The 19,159-nt window shown below is 43.4% G+C and overlaps 1 protein-coding gene across 5 annotated transcripts in view; it reads left to right on the top strand.

The window, feature by feature from the left end:
- The window catches only part of PPARGC1A (PPARG coactivator 1 alpha), a 643,921-nt gene that overhangs the window by 188,445 nt on the left and 436,317 nt on the right, over nt 1-19,159 (top strand). For 3 of the 5 annotated variants that reach the window (XM_078068454.1, XM_078068451.1, XM_078068453.1), the window contains one exon: nt 297-361. The exons of the other annotated variants lie outside the window; for them this stretch is intronic. In XM_078068454.1, the coding sequence (XP_077924580.1) occupies nt 344-361 (18 nt within the window). In that variant the 5' untranslated portion in view covers nt 297-343. Of the gene's footprint in view, nt 1-296; nt 362-19,159 lie in introns of those variants that run through there. 5 annotated transcript variants of the gene reach the window in all.

Genomic DNA, 19,159 nt, shown 5'->3' with positions numbered 1-19,159 from the left:
AGGAATATTGGTGTCTGGGCTTATAAGACCAAGGGTTACATTCAGCACTGTACTTTGTGGGCAAAAATGTGTTTAATACATTGAGATTGTGGTGGAAATTACATGGGAAAGAACAGTCCCCAAAGGGGAAGATGGGTGGTCAAGTTGTATTGGGATGGTGAAGGAGAAAATTGTAATTCTTGTCCTCCATTACTGAATTCTCTCATTATAATGGACCAATAATTTATTCGCCTATTGCATTTCAATATCCCCATCTGCAAAGTGGGGGTAACACAAACTTACCCTCTGCCTTTCAGGTTTTTTGCGAAAATCAGTGAACTAATATTGGTAAAATTGGAGCCCCATGGATGAAGGGTACTTTGTAAGTATAACACATTATTGTCATGTTATGTTCTATTACTCCAAAGTGCAAATACCAGATGTCTGCTCTTGCCATATTAGGAAATCAGTAACACCAAGTTTCACACCCAAAGATTGATAATCTGACTTCCTTTGAGGAATTTAATATTTCTGAACTAGTCTCAAATGTTTTGTCAATATGTTGGATGTAGAAAAGCCTGACTCACTTCCCCAAAATATTTTGGCAATGTTTTCCAGACAGTTTGGAAGAATACATGTCTGCAAATTGTGTAAACATGTTGATATAAACTCTGGATATGAGCGCAAGGTATCTTTATTTCTCTTTCACCACCTTTCTCCTTTTCTTCTTTGTTTTCTTTCTTTTCTGTTTTTTTTTTTTTTTAAATTTGCATTTAACTCTGTGTTTTGAGCAGTCAGTGCGTGTAGCAAAGAAATGATTGGTTTCGGGGAGAGACTGAATGTTTCACTGAGGTGAGCGATGTTTTGTTAACGATAAAACTAAGTTAGATGTCCCTTAGATAAGTTGCGAAGTGTTGTGTTTCCAGACTTGGGATAAAGGAAGCAGGCCAACTAGCAAGGTGAGTGAAGTGTGGAGCGCCTCTTCTGGATCACGTGACAGCCCAGGTGACTTGGGAGTGGCCTCCTGTCCATGGAATGGTCAAGGGTTGCAAGCCACAAAGCCAAAGGGCAGGCAGAAATGGTACAATACTGAAGCAACTGCCTCATCTGATTTTCCCCACTGAATGGTACATCTTTTTATTTTGCTAGGTCAGCCAATGCCCTGGCGTTGTGCGAGAGTAGACTGGCCAGGGACATGCCCAGTGCTTAATCCATGGTATTTTTCTTTCTTCTTTTTTTTTTTTTTTTTAAGAATAGCTGTCATGCCTTAAATACTCCTCACATAGAGAGTTTAAAAATGGTTGTGACTGCTTACTGAAGCCTGTTTTACTGAGATTCATGGGGTTGTGGGATCTTATGTCTGGAAGGGTCCTTACACATCTCATCTGGTGCCTTTTCTTGGCCAGCTCTAAAGATTCCATTGATGGGTGCCCCAGAACCTCTAGGGGCAGATTTACTACCTCAAGAGGCAACTCTTTTCAGTTACAGGATTCTTTCTTGAGTTGAACCCAGACCTACCCTCATGTATCTTCCACCCTTGGGTCCTAATTTTATTATCTGCATCTACAAGGAATAAGACTTTCTCCTCCAGAGTGACACTCTTTCAAGTATTTGGTGGCACTATCAGGGTCCCCCCAAAATTGGCCTCTTTGCTAGGTTCCATTCCTTCAACAACTGGACCTCGCATACCATGACTTCCCAACTCTTTACCCCTCTGGAAAGGCTCTCATTTTTCTATATCTTTCTTAATAAGCAGCACTGAGAATCTACCTTCTCCAGGCCCCATTCTGCATCCCAGAGTCAAGAGATCTAATCAAAGGTACAGAAGAGAATGACCTCGAAGAAATTGCCTGAATGTGCCCATGGTTTGGTTTGAGTAATGAGACAGCAAAGCCCACATCCCTCTGTGAGGTGCAGATGATTGACAGGGAGAAAGTTGTTTTGGTTAATAATACAATCTACTTGCCTCCTGGAGACACAGCAGTCACCTACTAATTCGTTAGAAGTGAATTAAGGTTGTTTACCGATGTTTTAAAGTAACTGTCAGAGTGGAAAAAAAAAGTTCGTACTAGATGAGCCCACTCACCTACTTCAGAGTTGCTGTTTATTTTAAGCTGAGTGCATAAATAATATATTGAGATATGAAGGGTGATTTCAAGCATTAGAACAGGAAGCCTCCTGTTTACTAACTGTCATTGGGCTGAAGAGAATTTAAACAGCTCTGAACCTTTTTGTCTGTGAATGCAAGGCATGAAATTAACTTACATTTTGTAGTTAGCAGAAATCATGATTAAGGCAGTCTTGTTGACGTGTTTTCTGCTGATCTGGGTCTTTTTTTGCTATGCAAGACAAGCCTTGGCAACAAGATGCTTCCCAGGCCTTGTTTGAAATCAGACCCCATCCCCCCGCCCCAAAATAAGCAGGGACCCCTCTGGGTCATAGTTTGTTCCGGATATAAAGACAAAGCAGAATACTAGACTAGGTTCCAGGGGTTCTAGTCTGACCTTCAGTAACCGTCTTTGAATCTTACTTCCTTTACCTATTGAATGGGGATAAGAGCATCTGCTTCCATTACTTCACAGGAAGATGGAGACCCCAATGAAGTCATTGTTGTGAAATGGCTTTGAAAGGTATCAGGTGGGACAAGATGATAACAATTAATGCTATTAATGAATTACATGCATTGACTCCTTTCATTCCCCCCATAAACTTATGGATAGGTCCTATTTTCATCCCAATTTTACCATTACGAAAACTGACACACAGAAGGGATTTGCTCCATCACCTCATAGCTAAAAAGTAGTAAATGGGATTCAAACCCCAGGTTAGAATCGATGGGTTGAGAGTTTGTGTTCTTAACTATTACTTATTTGGGAGAATAGGTTTTCCTACCTATGACTGTGCCTCTTGGTCATGCTCAAGTAAATGAAACATCATTCCTAATAGCCTGGACCAAATTTAGCTTGAGAAAATGCAGGTATGGCTTCTCCGTGAGTGATTATCAGCAAGGAGGTTTCCCAATGGGCAGGGATGTAGCCGACTGTATGGATTAATTACGTCTTATTTGTAAAGAGCCTGGTGATTCGGGGATGAAAAGCCCTAAGTGAAAAGACATTACCTGTAATGCTTTCAGAAACAAGAAATTTGATTCACTTTTTGTCCCTGTAAACTTGGAAGTGTGATAGCCTATTTTGGCGTAGAAGAGATGAATAGAGAATGTATGGCATGTTTACTTTTGCATGATTACATTTCATATTTTCTGGGGTACCTGTGGCAAATAGAAGTGCATGATACTATCACAGCATACCTATCTTAGATGTTTTGATGAAATACTCTGGCTTTTGCAGCCTGATACATGAATCCTTTGGGACAAGTCCCTATTAAGCAAATGAACAAGAATGTATTTGTGTTCGCATCACTGAAAATACGTAATTTGTACAAGTGCTTTTTTATTTATATTTACATTATATTTATTTGAATTTCAAGAGAGGAAAGAGCCTGAAGTGATTAATGAAAACAAAAGGGATGTGAATTTGCAGACATTTTCCCTTGAAATATGCTCAGTCTGCAGTGGGGTCATGCTTCAAAGTTGGAGTGGCAAAAGTGGGGTGTGATTTGCGCTGGGTTTCTGAATGAAGCGGTTCAGAAGGAGGACCATTTCCAAAATCCCAGAAAGATGGACTGACTCATGAGAAGTCATCAGCTGCGGGAAAGAATAAATTCTGTACTTCCCCACTGCAAAAATCTCAGCAATTGCTGCTGAGCCCTAGCACTTGTTAATACATAAGATAATTGCATAATTAAATACACTATGGAATTTCAATAGTTGGAAACTTTGTTTTCTCATCACAATATACAACTTGCTGATGTTGGAGAGCATCGCAGCGTTTTAGGGAGGCTGAGGTCATTCTTTCACATCACGTCCCCTGCAGCCTTCTGCTGCTTCTCTGGCGGTTCTGAGACATTTTGCTTTCAGGTTATTTTTAGTTGGTTATATTTAGACAAGGTGAAATTAAGCAGGAAGTCCCCCAAAGTCTGACTTGCCTGCCCAGGCGGTGGGAGTTGAGGCTCATTTCGCGGAGAGTGTCCCTGGTGCCCTCTAGATCTTTCTAAGTAACAATGGGTGAAGAGTAAGGTGAGGCTGAGTGCCACTAGCAGAGTGGGTTCCTAGCTGAGTAGTCACGGAGCCAGTAGCTGGGACTCAATACATGTTTGGAGGGCAAAGGAGTGAAGGAATGCATGGATGAAATTGACTGGAAGCTTTTCTTCCTAGGACTGCTACAAGTCACTTTGAGAAAGCAGGTGAATTTGAGAAAGCAGGTGAAAATATTAGGGCCAACGCAAGGTAAAACAAGGAAGACACCTAGGGTGTGAAACTTAAGGAGGCACTTGTTCTCAGAGTTGTGCCAGTGCCGAGGAGGACTCACTCTCAGGGTTCCTACAGGTACTTCCTTAAATTTTGCACCTCAGATGCCTTACTTTCTTCACCCTAGTCCAGGCCTGTTGACTACATTAGTCTTACGTGTACGACTGTGCTTTATCTGTACATGCTTTTGAACATTTCCCCCAAATTTTATTTTGAAAAATTTCAGAGCTACAAAAAAAGTTGAAAGTTACTATAAGGAACACTCTGCATACTTTTGTACTTACATGAATTAATCATCAATATTCAGTCACATTGCTTATCTCTCTCCATAGACATGACTTGGAACCTTGTCCTAATTTAGCAGAGAAATCCAAACAACATCCTCCCTCCCACCTCCAGTGCACATGTGTTAGATTTACTTCCTAAATTCTGCACCTCAAAATTATAAATTTTGGAGGAAAAAGCCGAAAAGAGCAGCAAGAAAACTTGGCTTAATTTTTTTTCAAGTTTAAAAACTAGTGGCTTGAAATTAATTTTTAGGCTATTAATAGACTAACATATTTAGAACATGGCCAATATAAGATACCTAAAATTTTAAAGGTTAGGAAGTTTTTCTGGATGCTCTGACATTCTCTTTCACAGAAGAGATATTTTTTTGAAAAGGCAAATTCCCTTGACCATTATTTTTCTGAGAGCCTTTCAAAAGTAGATGGTAGTCCAATTACTAATAAAATGAGACCATCCTTTTCCACGTTAAGAATATTCACTGTAAGGGGTGACTTTGCAAATATAATATAGAGGTTATTTGTAAATCTGGTGATATCCTCTCAAATAAAAAGGAATATACACTTGACTTTGGACTACACTGACAAATTCTCATGGAAAAAAAAATCCCTTTCTGATAATCTTGAATGTTTATAAAAGGTAAGGTATCTGTCTCTGAAACTGTGGCAAGATCTGCCAGAAGGTTGCATTATTTCAGTGGTTTTGAAAATGTTCTCCATGAAGCCTAGGAATCTGGGACGGGGCCTCAGTCAGTCATGTTCCGTTGGGATGGCTCTGAGATTGTATGCTTTTTATTGGCATCTGCCTAGAAACCAGTTTTCAGGAATGTGTTCTAGAGCTAAACACAAAGAGTTTGGGAACCACAGCATTGGGGGCTAGAAGATAAAACAGGAGAAATTTATGCAATGTTGTTGGTTGGCAGTAAGGAATGATAGCTGTCAGCTTGCAGGGTGGGAGAGGTCAGGAACACCATGAAAAACAGACACAAGAACTAAAACACAGTTCAGTGCCTAGAAGTTTGAAGCAGGGTCAAATGCCCAGCCATTGCCTAAGGCAGTCGTTCTGAAACTTGAGTGAGTCCTGGTCCTTAACCCTGAGATTCTGATTCAGTAGCTCCCGAGAAAGACACGCCATAACATGCAGAGAAAAATTGCCCTAAAGTCACACTTATATCAAAGAACATGATAATATTTGGTGTTGATAAAGATGACTGGAATTGTAGGGAAAATGTTCTTAATCTCAGCTCAGGATAACATAACCCCTTTTCAAATTTAGGGACATTTTAGAATGATTTCCTCCCCAATGCTTAAAATAGAAAAGATTACCCTGAATAATAGAGGGGGAAAGACAAACAGGTAAGTAATTATATTATAAAGTGGTGCCTAAGTCCAGTGGAGGAGGTCAGTGAAGGGAAAGAAAGCTCAGTCTGGCTGGGTGCTGAGATGGGGCCTGGAAGAGGGGCTCTGGGGGTGGGGCCTCATGGCTCAGCGGGGTATGTGTAGGCTGGGAGGCGGGTGGACCTGGGTTTGAATCCCAACTCACCTACCTACTGGTTGTAGGATCTTAGGAAAATCACCTCATCTCTTTAAAACTGGGTCTTCCTCGTAGAGGAAGAATGAAGATGAAATTAGACAGTTGTGCTCAAAGTACTGAGCACAGGGCCTGCAGAATAATAGATGCTCAATAAGTGGTTGTAATGACTATTATAGCCATTTAAGATGGACCTTACGACAGGTCGGCTTTCAAGAGGAATGAGAGAGTGTGTGTCTATTGGTTTTCTTTCTGGTTTTTGGATGGAGGGAGGAGGGGGAGCAATAGAGCGTTCCAAAGAAGAGGAAGTGTGTAAGCCCACCTCGAGGTAACAGATGGTGTACGCTTCCATGCCTTCAGCGTTCCCAAAAGTGTCGTTCGTGTAGAAGGTTCTAGATGGTACACATATTTTACAAATATTAACTAACTTAATCCTTACAGCGACTCTATGAAGAAGGTGTTATTATTTAACAGACCATGAACCTGAGGCACAGAGAGGTTAATGGACTTGTCCAAGGTCTCATGGCTGGAAGTGGCAGAACCTGGATTCAAACAGTCAGCACCTGTACTTCTAACCACTATGCTATTGTAATAATAACTATTTAGTTAATGTGTATTAGGAAAATACAACTAACACAGTAAAAACCATGCTTTTACAGATATTATTGCCTAGAACAATAGTAAAAATTTAAAAAACTACCTTGATTTAAATGAGTCACATAAAAGGAATAATAGTAGGGGCAGCATCTAATATGATAACAGTCCTGTAGGTGGTCCCCAGGTGATTTTGGCCTGGGGAATTCTGGGGCAAGGAGAGATTGGAGCCACCATGGGGGACCCTGGCCTCCCAATCATTGCTATGGAACACACAAGAAAACCTTCAAGCTCTAGGGAAGAAGCAGGTAGGCTTCCCCTCAGGTGGGGAGCCAGGGGAAGGGAAGTGTAGCTTGCCAAGTTCACTCCCATTTCCTGCAGTTCCTTTGGGGAGGGGAGGGGAAAACTCCCCCTTGCCCCTGAGGGTCTGTGGTGGGGCCAGCCTGGGCTCGCGGCTATTTTGGAAGTTTTCAGTTTCTCCCCCGCCTTCCCCCTGTCTCCTGTCCTTCCTCTACCTTCTTTTCTTCTCTCCTCCACCACCTCTTCCTCTTCTCCTTCTTTCTATTGTGCATGAGGACAGATTTCAAAGAGGCCATGCCCCATGGATGCAAATGCCTGATGCAATTCAATAGGAGACAGAGTTTAATATTCTACCTGGCATTTTAATCTGTCTTCAGCTTTCCAGGATGGCAGTTGCATCTGCCCCTGAATCTCTCCTTTGGTTGTGGTCAGAAAAATCTAAAAGCCCAGATAATCCTAAACCAATCCACGCTTAGGCTTTTATGTGTGCAGCAGATTTACCTTCCTAACAACCTGTTTGAGGCTAATATTAAAGTGAGTTTGCATTCCCTGGGCAGGCGAGCCCAAGCGATAGTCTCTAAAGTGCAGGAGACCAGAATCTAACCAGCCACCTCTGGGCAAGAAATTTTGGATAACTCCGCAGTCCTTCAAACCTGGTGTGGATGCCTGCCCCTCGGGCTCCAGATCTGGGTCTCCTGTCTAGAAATGACTGGTTTCCTAATCCATTCCTGTGCATTTGCTCTGTCTTATAATAAGAACAAGCATCATCTCCATTCCTCTTGCCTCTCGATTCCCACCATTTAGTGCTTGGCAGATGGTATGCATTCATAAATACACGTTGCCCATTGGTTAATGAGTGATGTCAAGAATTCAGCATTTCTTGTTTGAGATTATGTTTCTGCAAATAGTTACTGAGCCCTGACTGTGATAGGTGTTGTGCTAGGGGCATTTGATTCTTACAACAGCCAACTTTACCTGACAGTGGGGAAATCGAGGCTCGGGAAGGTGAGACGGTTGAGCTAAGACTGCACACTCTCGGCTCTGCATGTTTCAGTCCGGATACTCCAGTGTCCGAGCTCAGGTTTCTGTTTTCTTTATGCTTCTCTCCCCGGCCCTGCAAACGTTGGGTGGGTTTCCCCACCTCCTGTTAAACTAGAATTTCCTCTTAGCCGGTTCCCTAGGATCTCAGCCGCAAGTAGAAGGGAAGCTTTCTCCCTCTCTGACTGTAAATAAAGAATCTGTCTTCGTGCCATGAGACCCTGGGTGTCATCAAATGCCACCGCCCACAGTGAGTCCAGGAACAGAAGCTGCGGTCAGAGTTTCCAGCAGGGGCTGCCCGTGAAAGCGCCACGGGATTAGGCCCGTAGACGTGCCCCAAACGCTGTTTCACAGCTGAAAATAGTTGTCACAGTGACTAGAAAATTGAATTGGTTAAACCTTCTGGCTTTAGATTGTTTTTGGAGAGTGAGTAACTCTATGATTTTTACTTGTCACAGGCTAAAAGGAAAAAAAAAAGTAAGAGTGAAACTTCATAGCTATTTTTCTTCCCTGTATGTTCATAGTGGTTATTTATATCTGGGAAGTTTCCATTGGGATTTAGTTCAGGATATAGACTTGGCAGGGTGGCTTCAGCGCTCCGTGGTGACATTTGACAGACTGCAGGCAAAGCAGGATGGATTTCTAATATCTGGATGGATGGATTTGGGGGTGAAGTGTTGGGATTGTACTGTATTATGAGATGGATTTATTGATCTGAATCTAAAAGTAGCCCGTTTCCTGTCAATATCAGATCTGTATCAATATGTTTGATAAATTACGACTCCCAACCCTTTGCTTTGTTTGCTTTATCAACTCCTCTTGGCAATAACAATAAAAGGCTCCAGGTGGTGTATGGCGAATGGCTTTTTGCACTCCTCACGTGTGCTACTGATCTTAGGGCCCAGTTTTGCAATCCTGCATATGTTACAACCACCCAGAAGGGCACGGCCGTGCCTGACTTCCTCCCCCGAATGAGACATTCCCCCCCCCACAATGTTGCATTTTGGTATCAGCCTCACGCATTAACCTTGGAACGCTGTGCCCCGTGCTGTAGATAGCGTCTTCATTTTCCAGCTGAAGAAATTAAGACACTTCGAGGTTAAATAAACTGCCCAAGGCCACACGGTAAATTTCGAATACAGCTGGGTTCCAGGCAGAGGTGTCATGGTTCCTGGGTGAGGATGGGACACTCTCCTTCTTTGTGGTTACGAAGTAAAAGGATCTGAATTTACAAAGAGCTTGCTGATGATTCACTTTCTCTCCACGTATGGCGAGGCTGCCATCTTATTTCTGAGTGTTTGGGTAAGAAATCCATGGTGCTGTGTGGGAAATGGAGGGTTCAAAATGTGCTTTTTTTTGGCCTTTGTAGTCATAGACCAAGGTTGGATCTAACCCTCAGGACATGGTTCTTGGCATGCCACGTGTATCTTTCAGCGGCTAGCTAGATGCCCAACCAGATGTTAGGTGAAATGGCGGGGGGGTATATAGAAACAGAAGCCACGGTTCTTCCCCCATAAGTGCGTATGTTTTAGTTGGTGGGAATGGTTGAATTCTAGTCTGTGTCCCCAAACCCCTTCATCTGTGGGCTGGCAGAAGTCTTTGGTAGGTGCAACAGGCCCCGTGAGTCCATTCACATGACCACAGCCATGGACAGAATAATAATGAATGAGTACAGTGTGCTAAATGAACACTCTGCATACACTTACTCAACCAATCCTGGCAACTACCTGGAATAAGGTTAACAAAGGTGTTTGGAGTTGGCAGTCCCTCTGTGTGCCAGGGGGGGTTCAGGTATAATTCTGAATGTATAGCTGATCTCTTTGGTGTACATTATGTTACCGTTTTACTTTTGAGCCTTATCTGGAACTTTGAATTAAAGTCACTTTACTCTGTCATCACAGTGATGATAAGGAGGGATAGAAAACCAAAGAGGTAATAAGCAAATAAGCAAATAACCTTTAAGCAAAACCTTTAAGAATCAGAATATTTTGTAGGTTAGTGGAGTTTTATCTAGAAAAACTTTTTTTTTTAAAACCTTTTTGGTTGAAAATTTATGCTAAAGTATATCGTGGAAACATGCTTATGTCTCTTTTCATGCCTTAGTGTACACGATATCACTGAATTTTTCTTTTTGGAGAACTTCAGGGTAGTCATTGTGAGGACCAGAATTTATTTTGTAGGTTGAGAGGATGTAGGGCATTAGCCAACTAATGATCTTTAGCGTGAAATTTTTGACTTTAGTTTATTTCAAATGCAGTGAGTTAATGATCTCATTTGCATCCCTTGTCCCAGGGAGACTTGAGTAATAGTATGTTTTTGCTTTCTCTCTTCTACCCTCTCAATCCATATTCCTCACGACTCAGAAAACCACTTTCACCAGAAGGTATTGTTAGACGTGCAGATTCCCTCAGACATTCAGATCTCATTGGTTTGGAATGGCAGCTAGGAATCTCCATTTCTAATGAGCACCCTGGCAAGGATCTTTATTTCTAACAAGCAGGCATTCTGAGGCCCCCACTTTGAGAAACAGGTTAGAGGCAGAGGATTTGACTCCTGAGGAGGTCCCAGGTGGAGTGGGAGAGAAGATGAGTATTATAGGAGAGTGTCCCTTTTTCCAGAAGATGGTTTCATGGGTGACTTTGTTGTAGTTTTTAGTCAAGGACCAACTAGTTACACAATCTTGTAGGAAATTCAGACCATCTGTCTTACCCCAAGTTCAAGTTTTACAAACGTTTGTTGAAGACATTCTCTTGGGATCACAGGATCTGGATGAGAAGGAGTAAAATCCAGATCACTGGGAAATATATTTATTATGGGAGTTTTTTTTTTTTTGTAGTAAGGAGAATTTATTTCATGCAAAGAATATATTATTTGATTGATATTATCAGATTATAGGAAGTCTGTGAGAAAAGAGACAATAACACCAGCAAATTATCACATTAGAGTTATTCATCCAACCATTTGTATCCCATATGAGTAAGTGCTCTTGGAAATCTTTCACTATTCTGTCAAATAGAGAAATTATTCACAGAAACCATTTTCATGACTTTCAAAGCAACACTAGTATGACTGAGCATAAGTGTGTGTGTATGTGTGTGTGTGTGTGTGTGTGTGTGTGTGTGTGTATGTGTGAGAGCTCCCGGGCCTTGTTGGGTAGATAACAGCAAACAAACCAGGAACTAATATTAAAACAACAAATTAGCAACAATTTAATTAAGCCCGATTTATGTCAAAGTACCTGAATAGGGATATGATTACATAATTATATGTAAAACTTTGAGGGAAAGAGTAGATCTTTTTTCTTATATTCAACTCCATATTCCGACATTGTCCAGCAGCTGTTTTTTGAGCTACCAAGCTCGGTCGCAACTTGGGCCCAACCTTTTCCGAGGGAAGGGTCTGCGCAGGCTGGCGGGCTGGCGGGCTCTCAAGCTGTGTGCGGTCCTTGTGCCAGCAAATGAGTAAATCAGAGTTATAAGTTGCAAATGTGCCTCAAATTAACTTCTGCATAGTAGGGAGTGGGCTTGACATAATTTAAAGTCCAGCTCAGTGACAGCCTTCTCTCGCAGCAGCTGAATCAAGGAGATGATGGAAAATTAAGGCATGGTGGGCCATGAAGCTTCCACAGGGCATGAACTCAGTGTACTGCTCTCGAAATGTCACATTCCAAGAGGTCCTGGAATTAGCAGGCTCAGTGTCATATCGCGCTGTGGGCTCTGTTCACATGATGCCTTCGCTTATCTGACCGGGACTAAAATAAGACGCTCCGATGCTTTATTTATGAGCTCCGGGCCACCCAGGCCCGTGATGTAAGTAACCTTAGGGTACACAGCATTTGATCACTTCAATTCTCATTAACTACCTGTTTCTAAATGGGGAAAAGCATTTACCCAGCACATTGCGTTATTCATGAAGACACAAAAGCGGCCTGTTGTGCTGTCACCGGGGCTTGATTTCCATGTAATGTGATCCAGCTGTTGAATACTGCAGTGGAGGTTCCTAATGTTAGTTTTCTCCTTCTCTTTTTTCTTTTCCCTTTTCTTCTTCTTCTTTTTTTTTCCTGTTCCCTCCTCCTCCTTTCTTTTTCATTCTTAGAATTGGCCGATTCCAGACATCATTAAGCATGTAACTGTGTGTCAGGAAGTTATAGGCTGTTCCCCTTTCTAACACAGAAGGCGGAGACGCATTGTACCTACCACGTTGGTGGCAGAGAACCCATTGTACCTCATAATGGCGGCCTTTAGTGCAGAGTTTCTCACCTTTGGCACCATGAACATTGCAGACCTGGTCATTTTTTATGTTGTTCGGTCGTCCTGTGATGATGGGATGTTTGGAGCCCCCGGGGCCTCTATTCACTAGATGCCAGTAGCACCCACCCCATTTGTGACAACCAGAAATGTCGCCAGGACTTCCCAAATGCCCCCTGAGGAGCAAAACTGTGCCTGGTTGATCTAGTGTGACAGCTAACTAGGTCTTCGTTAATGAAAGAGCTCGGCGACTCTCTCTGAGGAGGTACGGATGTGGTGGTCAGATCTGGATGGGGAGGCAGAAAAGCTGGGTTTGAATCCTGGCTCCAACACTAACTGGCACTAATCAGTGTACTTTGGGAAAGATATTTAGCTTATTTAAGCTTTAAATTCTTGTCCTGTTAAGTAAGGATAATAATACTTAACTAATAAGGTAATTGAAAATCAGTGAAACTAATATGTGTAAAGAATATGGCATATGGTACATGCTTAAGAATTGATGATCCGACTACGTACACTGATCAGCGAAATATTGTGGTTGTCAACGTAGACGTGCCGTGACATAAAAGGCCATCCTGTGAACCCCTTTTGCCATGTGTTTTGTCCTCTTCCCCTCTCCTTCTATGCCCCAGCTGTTCTTATATTCCAGAAAGTGACTAATTATGGCCAGAGACGTGAAATTGGGAGAATGGAGAGACGTGTTGAGGGGGGTGGATGAGAACAGTTTCCTGGTGGGATCATTCTATTACGAAGCCCCATGAAGAGGCGTGGGCAACTCATTTAGCTTCTTGAATGTGAAAATACAGAAAGATTGTAAAAACAAAGAAACCCTCGATGCACCATTAATCCAAACCCCTACTCTGCACTCCACAAATGCCAAATCCACCTTGTGGTTTTTGCTTGAGGAGAAAGTGAAATCGCTTTCCTTATTCAGGAATGAGGGTGACAAATGTTAAATCTGTTTTCTTGGGAAACAGCTGAGAAAACAGTCAAAATGATTCCATGTGACTAGCACAGTTTTCTGCCTGGGTCTTCAAAGTCTGAGTCCCTTTTGAGCTGTATCTAAATCTAGAAAGAAGGGCCAGGCTAAGAAGGAAGAAGTAGACAGAAGTAGTTAGAAAGGGAGTTAAGACAGTAACCTTTGACATCTGTCCTCCAGCCATCACATGCATGTTTTCCAGAGCCTCTCCAGTCTGCTACCTGCCAACAATTACAGAAACTTTGGCAAGAACCTCCTCTTCCCATTTGTCCTGAAACTCTCCTTTCTGGGGCGTGTTACAGTTTGACTCTTGTTCTGCAGACCTCTCTTTCTCTTTCTAGCTCTTTCTAGTTGTACCATAGAGCATGAGGTTTGGAAAGGATGGAGAGATCGTTGAGTCCATTGGTTGAATTGTTTCTAGACTGTTCCTGACATGTTCCATCTGTGCTCTCCTTGAATGATTCCAGAGATGGGGAGCTCATTGTTATGAGGATGCTTCAACGCTGACCTGCCCACTCTACTTGTTAGAGGCACAGAAATCTGCCTCTCTGGATCTGCAGTCAGTATTCCTTCAACAAGTGCATCCTGAGGATGCCCTGTGTGCCAGGACCTGAATATGGGTAAAATCTAGCTTCTGCCCTTAAGGAGCAAGTTGTGGTCATGGTGATGTGTTGCATGGATGCAAATAATTCATTTATTCATTCAGCAAACACTTATGGGCAGTTATGATGAACCAGGTACTTCGATAGAAGCTGGAGATACGATGGGGCAAGAACACCATCCTTGCTGTCAATGGAGCTTGAGGTCTAATAGAAGAGAAAGATATGAATCAAAAGTTCATGTTAATCAATATATAAGATTGCACTAAGTGCAGTGAGGGAAAGGAGCTTGGTTCTATGTATGTAACCATGAAAACCACTCAAATTGGGTGGAAAGAGGAGACTGGGGAATATTTCTCCATCAAGCAGATGGTTTTCTCTGAGCTGTTGAAGGAGGAGTGTGCATTAACAAGGTCCTGAGGTTGGAAGGGGAGTGGAGGGGTTAGCACCCTAATCAGGGGGCTTGCAAGGGCTGCCGCATGGGGCAAACATGGGGCCCCAGGGAGTGATGGAGGCCAGCAGGCCTGGAGTCCAGAAAGCCGAGATGGATGGGGCCGGCAGGGCTTCAGGAGCTATAGATTCTGGCCTTTTCCTTAAGATCAAGGCTATTGAAGGGATTTTAAGAGCTATTTAGGGGGCAAAATGGACAGACTTGGTTGTGGTTAGATGTAGACCAGAATCAGATCCGTGGATGGAGAGGACGCACTGAGATGATGAGATAAAGGCCAGGAGGGCCCTGAAGCTGGAGCCATTGAACCGGCTGGTGAGGCCGTATGTGGGCTTCATGCAGACAGTAACATCTGAATCCTCATGAAGTAAGAGTGGGCGTCTTCCAAGCTGGTCTGCCAGGTAGGGAAACTGCAACTACACAGATAGGTGGGAACGTTCCAGAACACAGCCTGTTCTCCTTCATAGGCTGGAGCCCATGTGTCAGTGGGGAGCCTCAGGACATGCTGCAGGTTGGGTGTGGCTGGCTGGCCAAGAGCCCTGCAGACTCTGCCGTGGTCCTGGGCGCCCCTCGGACGATGAGGCATCAGGGAAACATAGAGAGGGAGATCGAGATCGAGATCCGCAGCTGGAGTTGTAGGAGGCTCACGGGGCTGCTGTGGGGAGGTGGAGAGCCCAAGCCAGAACTTCTGATGGAAGGGCTGTGCGGTGGGCCAGATGAGGAGCAAGATCTTTCACCGGGGCAGCAGGAATGGGCCGGCGCTGTGCAGAAGAGAGAATCAACAGGACTCGCGTGACACAGAGACCCTGACTATTGCTTCCCTGATAGCTGGGGAAATGCTGGCAAATGTTAACGTTGATCTGTACACAAATGTGGCTTTGGAGGACAACTTTCCAGTGGAGAAATATTCCAGCACGTACAGAGGCGACAATTAGTATTTCCCATCTTATCTGCTCTTTTGGATTGCTCATGCACCTGTTCATTTTCTTTGTCAAATGCAGAGTATTATTTATAAAATGCTGTTTCTCCCCCGTAAACATCTGGATGTTTGGAGTCGCACAGATAAAACATCTGTATTTAGGCCTGAGGTTTTGCCTCTTCTTCCAGATGTTTGGTGTCCCATTGACAAAGCCGGTGAGTCTTTGTGAAGAGCCATCTCATAAAACTAGGTGCTAAACAGGGCTGGAGCCTGTAGATGAATTTTAAGGGGTATAAGGATGAATACACCCCACGTAAAGGTGCTACAAAATAACCAGACTCACTATGGGTCCAAGGCAATTGAGGATTTTTCTTGACCAAAAGGCATATAAAAGAGTGTATTTAGGTTTCGTAGGAATATATTTTCAGGTGATTATTTGCTTTGAGCAACTGGGAGTCAGGTGGTCAGGGGAGATTAAAATGCTGTGCATATGGAGGGGTTCTCCAGCTGAATTAAAGTCTGTCATTTAACTTGGCTGGCAGACAAAGAGCCAAAGAACTGGAAGGTTGAGTTCATTCTTTCCTAAATAGCACTTTTTGTTACAAAAGTAATTTCTAGGCTTTTTGATTAACCCCTTGCGATCTGTTGTAAAAGAATGATCCACAAAGGGCTTGGGTCATGATTTCAAGACGAATTATCCACAAACTTTAGGAAAGTACAGCTCCACTGGGGCAGGATCCTTGAGCGAGAGAATATGCAAACATGTTAACAAATTGGGAGGAAACGGTCTTGGCCATTCCTGGAACTAGGGGCAGGTTATACATTTTCTACACCCTCCCATCACCCCTCTGCATCCTAGTTTCTCTTGTGTCTTCAAATGTTCGTATCTTTGGATGGACGGGAGATGTGGTGTGACAAGTTGATGGTCCCAGAGTTCCAGGAGGCCGCTCCCGTGGACTAGGACACGTCCCTTTCTCTCTCACCTGCCTCGTGGGTGTCCCTCCTGAGAAGGGTCTCTGCTGAGAAACCGCTTACCCTTTCCAGATAGAGGGGACCTGCCTTAGGGCCAAGGTATCTGACTAGCTACATTCCTCTGCTAGAACCACCTCTGTTTGAACTACTATCAAGGCAAAATTGCTTTATTTTCTAATTTTGATGATATTAGCAAATACATGTAATGGGAAATAAAATTAATCAGTTTGTGCTTGTGAAATTGCCTCCTGTTTACCTCAGCCTTGTAGCGATTTTTCCCCCTCCTACAGGGGTTATTTTAATTAACAGCGTGAATTTTTGGTAGTTTAATTTATTTTATGATTGTGTAAAAATACTCCTTTGTAAGGGTTTATATATAACTAGCCAGCTAATTAGCAGTAATATTTTAACAACAGCTGTAGAAGCAGGGAGTCCCATGAAACATGGCTTCTCCCTTCAGACCGCCAAGATATTTATTGGTGTCTTTCCTTATCAGCTCTAGCTGAAGGCAACAAAGGAGGGTGGTGTGAGCATCAGATAATTAAAAGAGAAGTAGGCATTCAAACCCTCTCACCTGACACACAGAACTTCTTAAGGATTTCTGTGTCTCCCAGCCTCTGATTTAAGACTCCGTCCCCTTGGCTTTTCGTTCTTCCTAAGTCTATTATATATTCCTGTGGGCCTCAGCATAAGACATACTTTTCTGGAAAATTATGGGGAGTCTTTTAATGGCCCTAACTTGAACTACTAACAGTCACTGGCATTTGTACTACACTTCCTATTGATGCAAAGCATTTTAATGTAGAGTGCATGCCACCTTCCGTTCATTTAGCTTACTGGAATTCACGACTAAAACTGGGGAGAGAGTGGGGGTGCAGGGGCGGGGGAGATGTGGGGGCAGAGGATGTGGAGAAATGGAGATATGGAGAGTCAGAGGGAGAGAAAGCAAGAGAGACAGGGACAACCTCTCCTTCCATAGCAAAGGCAAACCCACAGTCTGCTCCTTTTCCTCCTCTGTCAGTCACCAGGCACCTGTTTTGCTGCCTTGGGTTTGGGTTCAAGGGTGGCCTCGGCACAATGAGAAGGGTGGGGAGCATGGTGGAGATGGAGACACACTGCGGGGCGGGGTGCAGACTCAAGTGCTCCCATGGTTGTTTTGGGGTGTGCACTCATTGGCCACAGTGAGTGAGATTCCAGGGTTCAGAGAAAAGTGGTTTGTTTTCCACACTGCATTTTTCACTCCCAAAGGCAAGCCGACGACTTAGTGTGGAGCTCAGCATGAATTCTGCCTACGCGACTCTTTTCCCCTTACGTGTGTGGATTTTAGATTCTAACTCCTGTGGAAGTGTTTGATCCTCATAACCCTGTGAGGGTGGGTCTCCTTAGCCTTATTTTGTGTCCCTCACCTTACTTTAAAGATAGGGACACTAAGGGCTAGAAGAGTCAGGTGATTTGCCCAAGATTACACAGAAAGTTAGTGGTGAAGAGGCAGACAGAACTACACACACTCAGCTCTTACCTGTCTGGGCTCTGTTTTCTGAAAGAACACTTGGAGAACCTCACCTTATTTTCCATGAGAGAGCACACTATTTTTCTCTGGGTACCCACAGCGCTTCACCTCCATTATAGCATGGTCCCAGTTTTCTCACCATAGTTCACTCACACGTTTGTTCCCCTCATGGGACTGTGAGCTCTGGGAGAGCACATTCTGTGCCCAGGATGGTGCCTGGTCCGTGGTAGGTGCTCAATAAAGAATTATTGCATGGATGAAAAAAAGCCATAGTGAGTTGAATCTGACTTTCCAATGCAAACTTCCTTAGAGTAAGGAGTCTACATTTCTAATGAAGTACTTGATGTTCAACTCCTTTTACTAATAGTTGTGTCTAAGAATACTCCACGTGCCATGGTGGTACAGTGCCTGAAACACAGTAAGGGCTCAAGCATTAACGATCATCATTTTCTTAAGTAAATTACAGGGAAAATCTCCATAGAAAGTATAGGGTAGAAGTTTTCAAAGAATGTCAAAGTCAATAAAATATGAGGAATCAGTAATCTCTCTCTCTCTCTCTCTCACACACACACACACACACACACACACACACCTTGGCTTGGTCAGATTCACTCAAGAGGTCATCTGGATTGGGAAAATGCCCCGTGGAGAGTTTAGGTAAAAGGTTCTTAAGAAAGGGAAACCTTCGGGCGCCTGGGTGGCTCAGATGGTTAAGTGTCTGCCTTCTGCTCGGCTCATGATCCCAGGGTCCTGGGATCGAGTCCCACATCGGGCTCCCTGCTCCTTGGGAGCCTGCTTCTCCCTCTGCCTCTCTCTCTCTCTGTCTCTCATGAATAAATAAAAATAAAATCTTTAAAAAAAAAAAAGAAAGGGAAACCTTCTTGTACTGTATAATCACTCCAATAACCAATATAATGAGTTACATTTTGTAAGGCTCTTTATATTTCACATACATGCAGAAAAACAGAGACGTGGAGAATCAGAGAGAGAAAAAGCAAGACAGACCGAGATAGCCTCTTCCTCCATAGCTAATGCATACCTACAGTCTCCTCCCTTCCCCTCCTCCATTGTCACTAGGCACCTGTTTTGCTGCTTTGGGTTTGGGTTGGGGGCAGGGCTCAGGAGCAGTGATGTGGGGTACCCAGCACTTTAACAGCACCTGACACAGTGGGAGCTCTGTGTATAGCTGAGGAATGGCTGAATGATCTTATTTGACTTCCACCATAACCTTTTGAACCGGGCATTGTTATGACCCCTATTTGGCCAATGAAGTACTCTCAGAGAGTTTAATGATCTTGTTGAAAGTTCCCTAGATAATCGATGACAGGGCCAAGTGTCAAACCCATGCCTTTCCATTGCAGAGTCTATGCTTTATTTTATTTATTGTGAAATA

Source organism: Halichoerus grypus, chromosome 3, assembly GCF_964656455.1.
Source record: "Halichoerus grypus chromosome 3, mHalGry1.hap1.1, whole genome shotgun sequence".
NCBI classification, from domain to species: Eukaryota; Metazoa; Chordata; class Mammalia; order Carnivora; family Phocidae; genus Halichoerus; species Halichoerus grypus.
The sequence above is the reverse complement of the archived record's forward strand: the minus strand, read 5'-3'. Positions and strand labels throughout refer to the sequence as shown.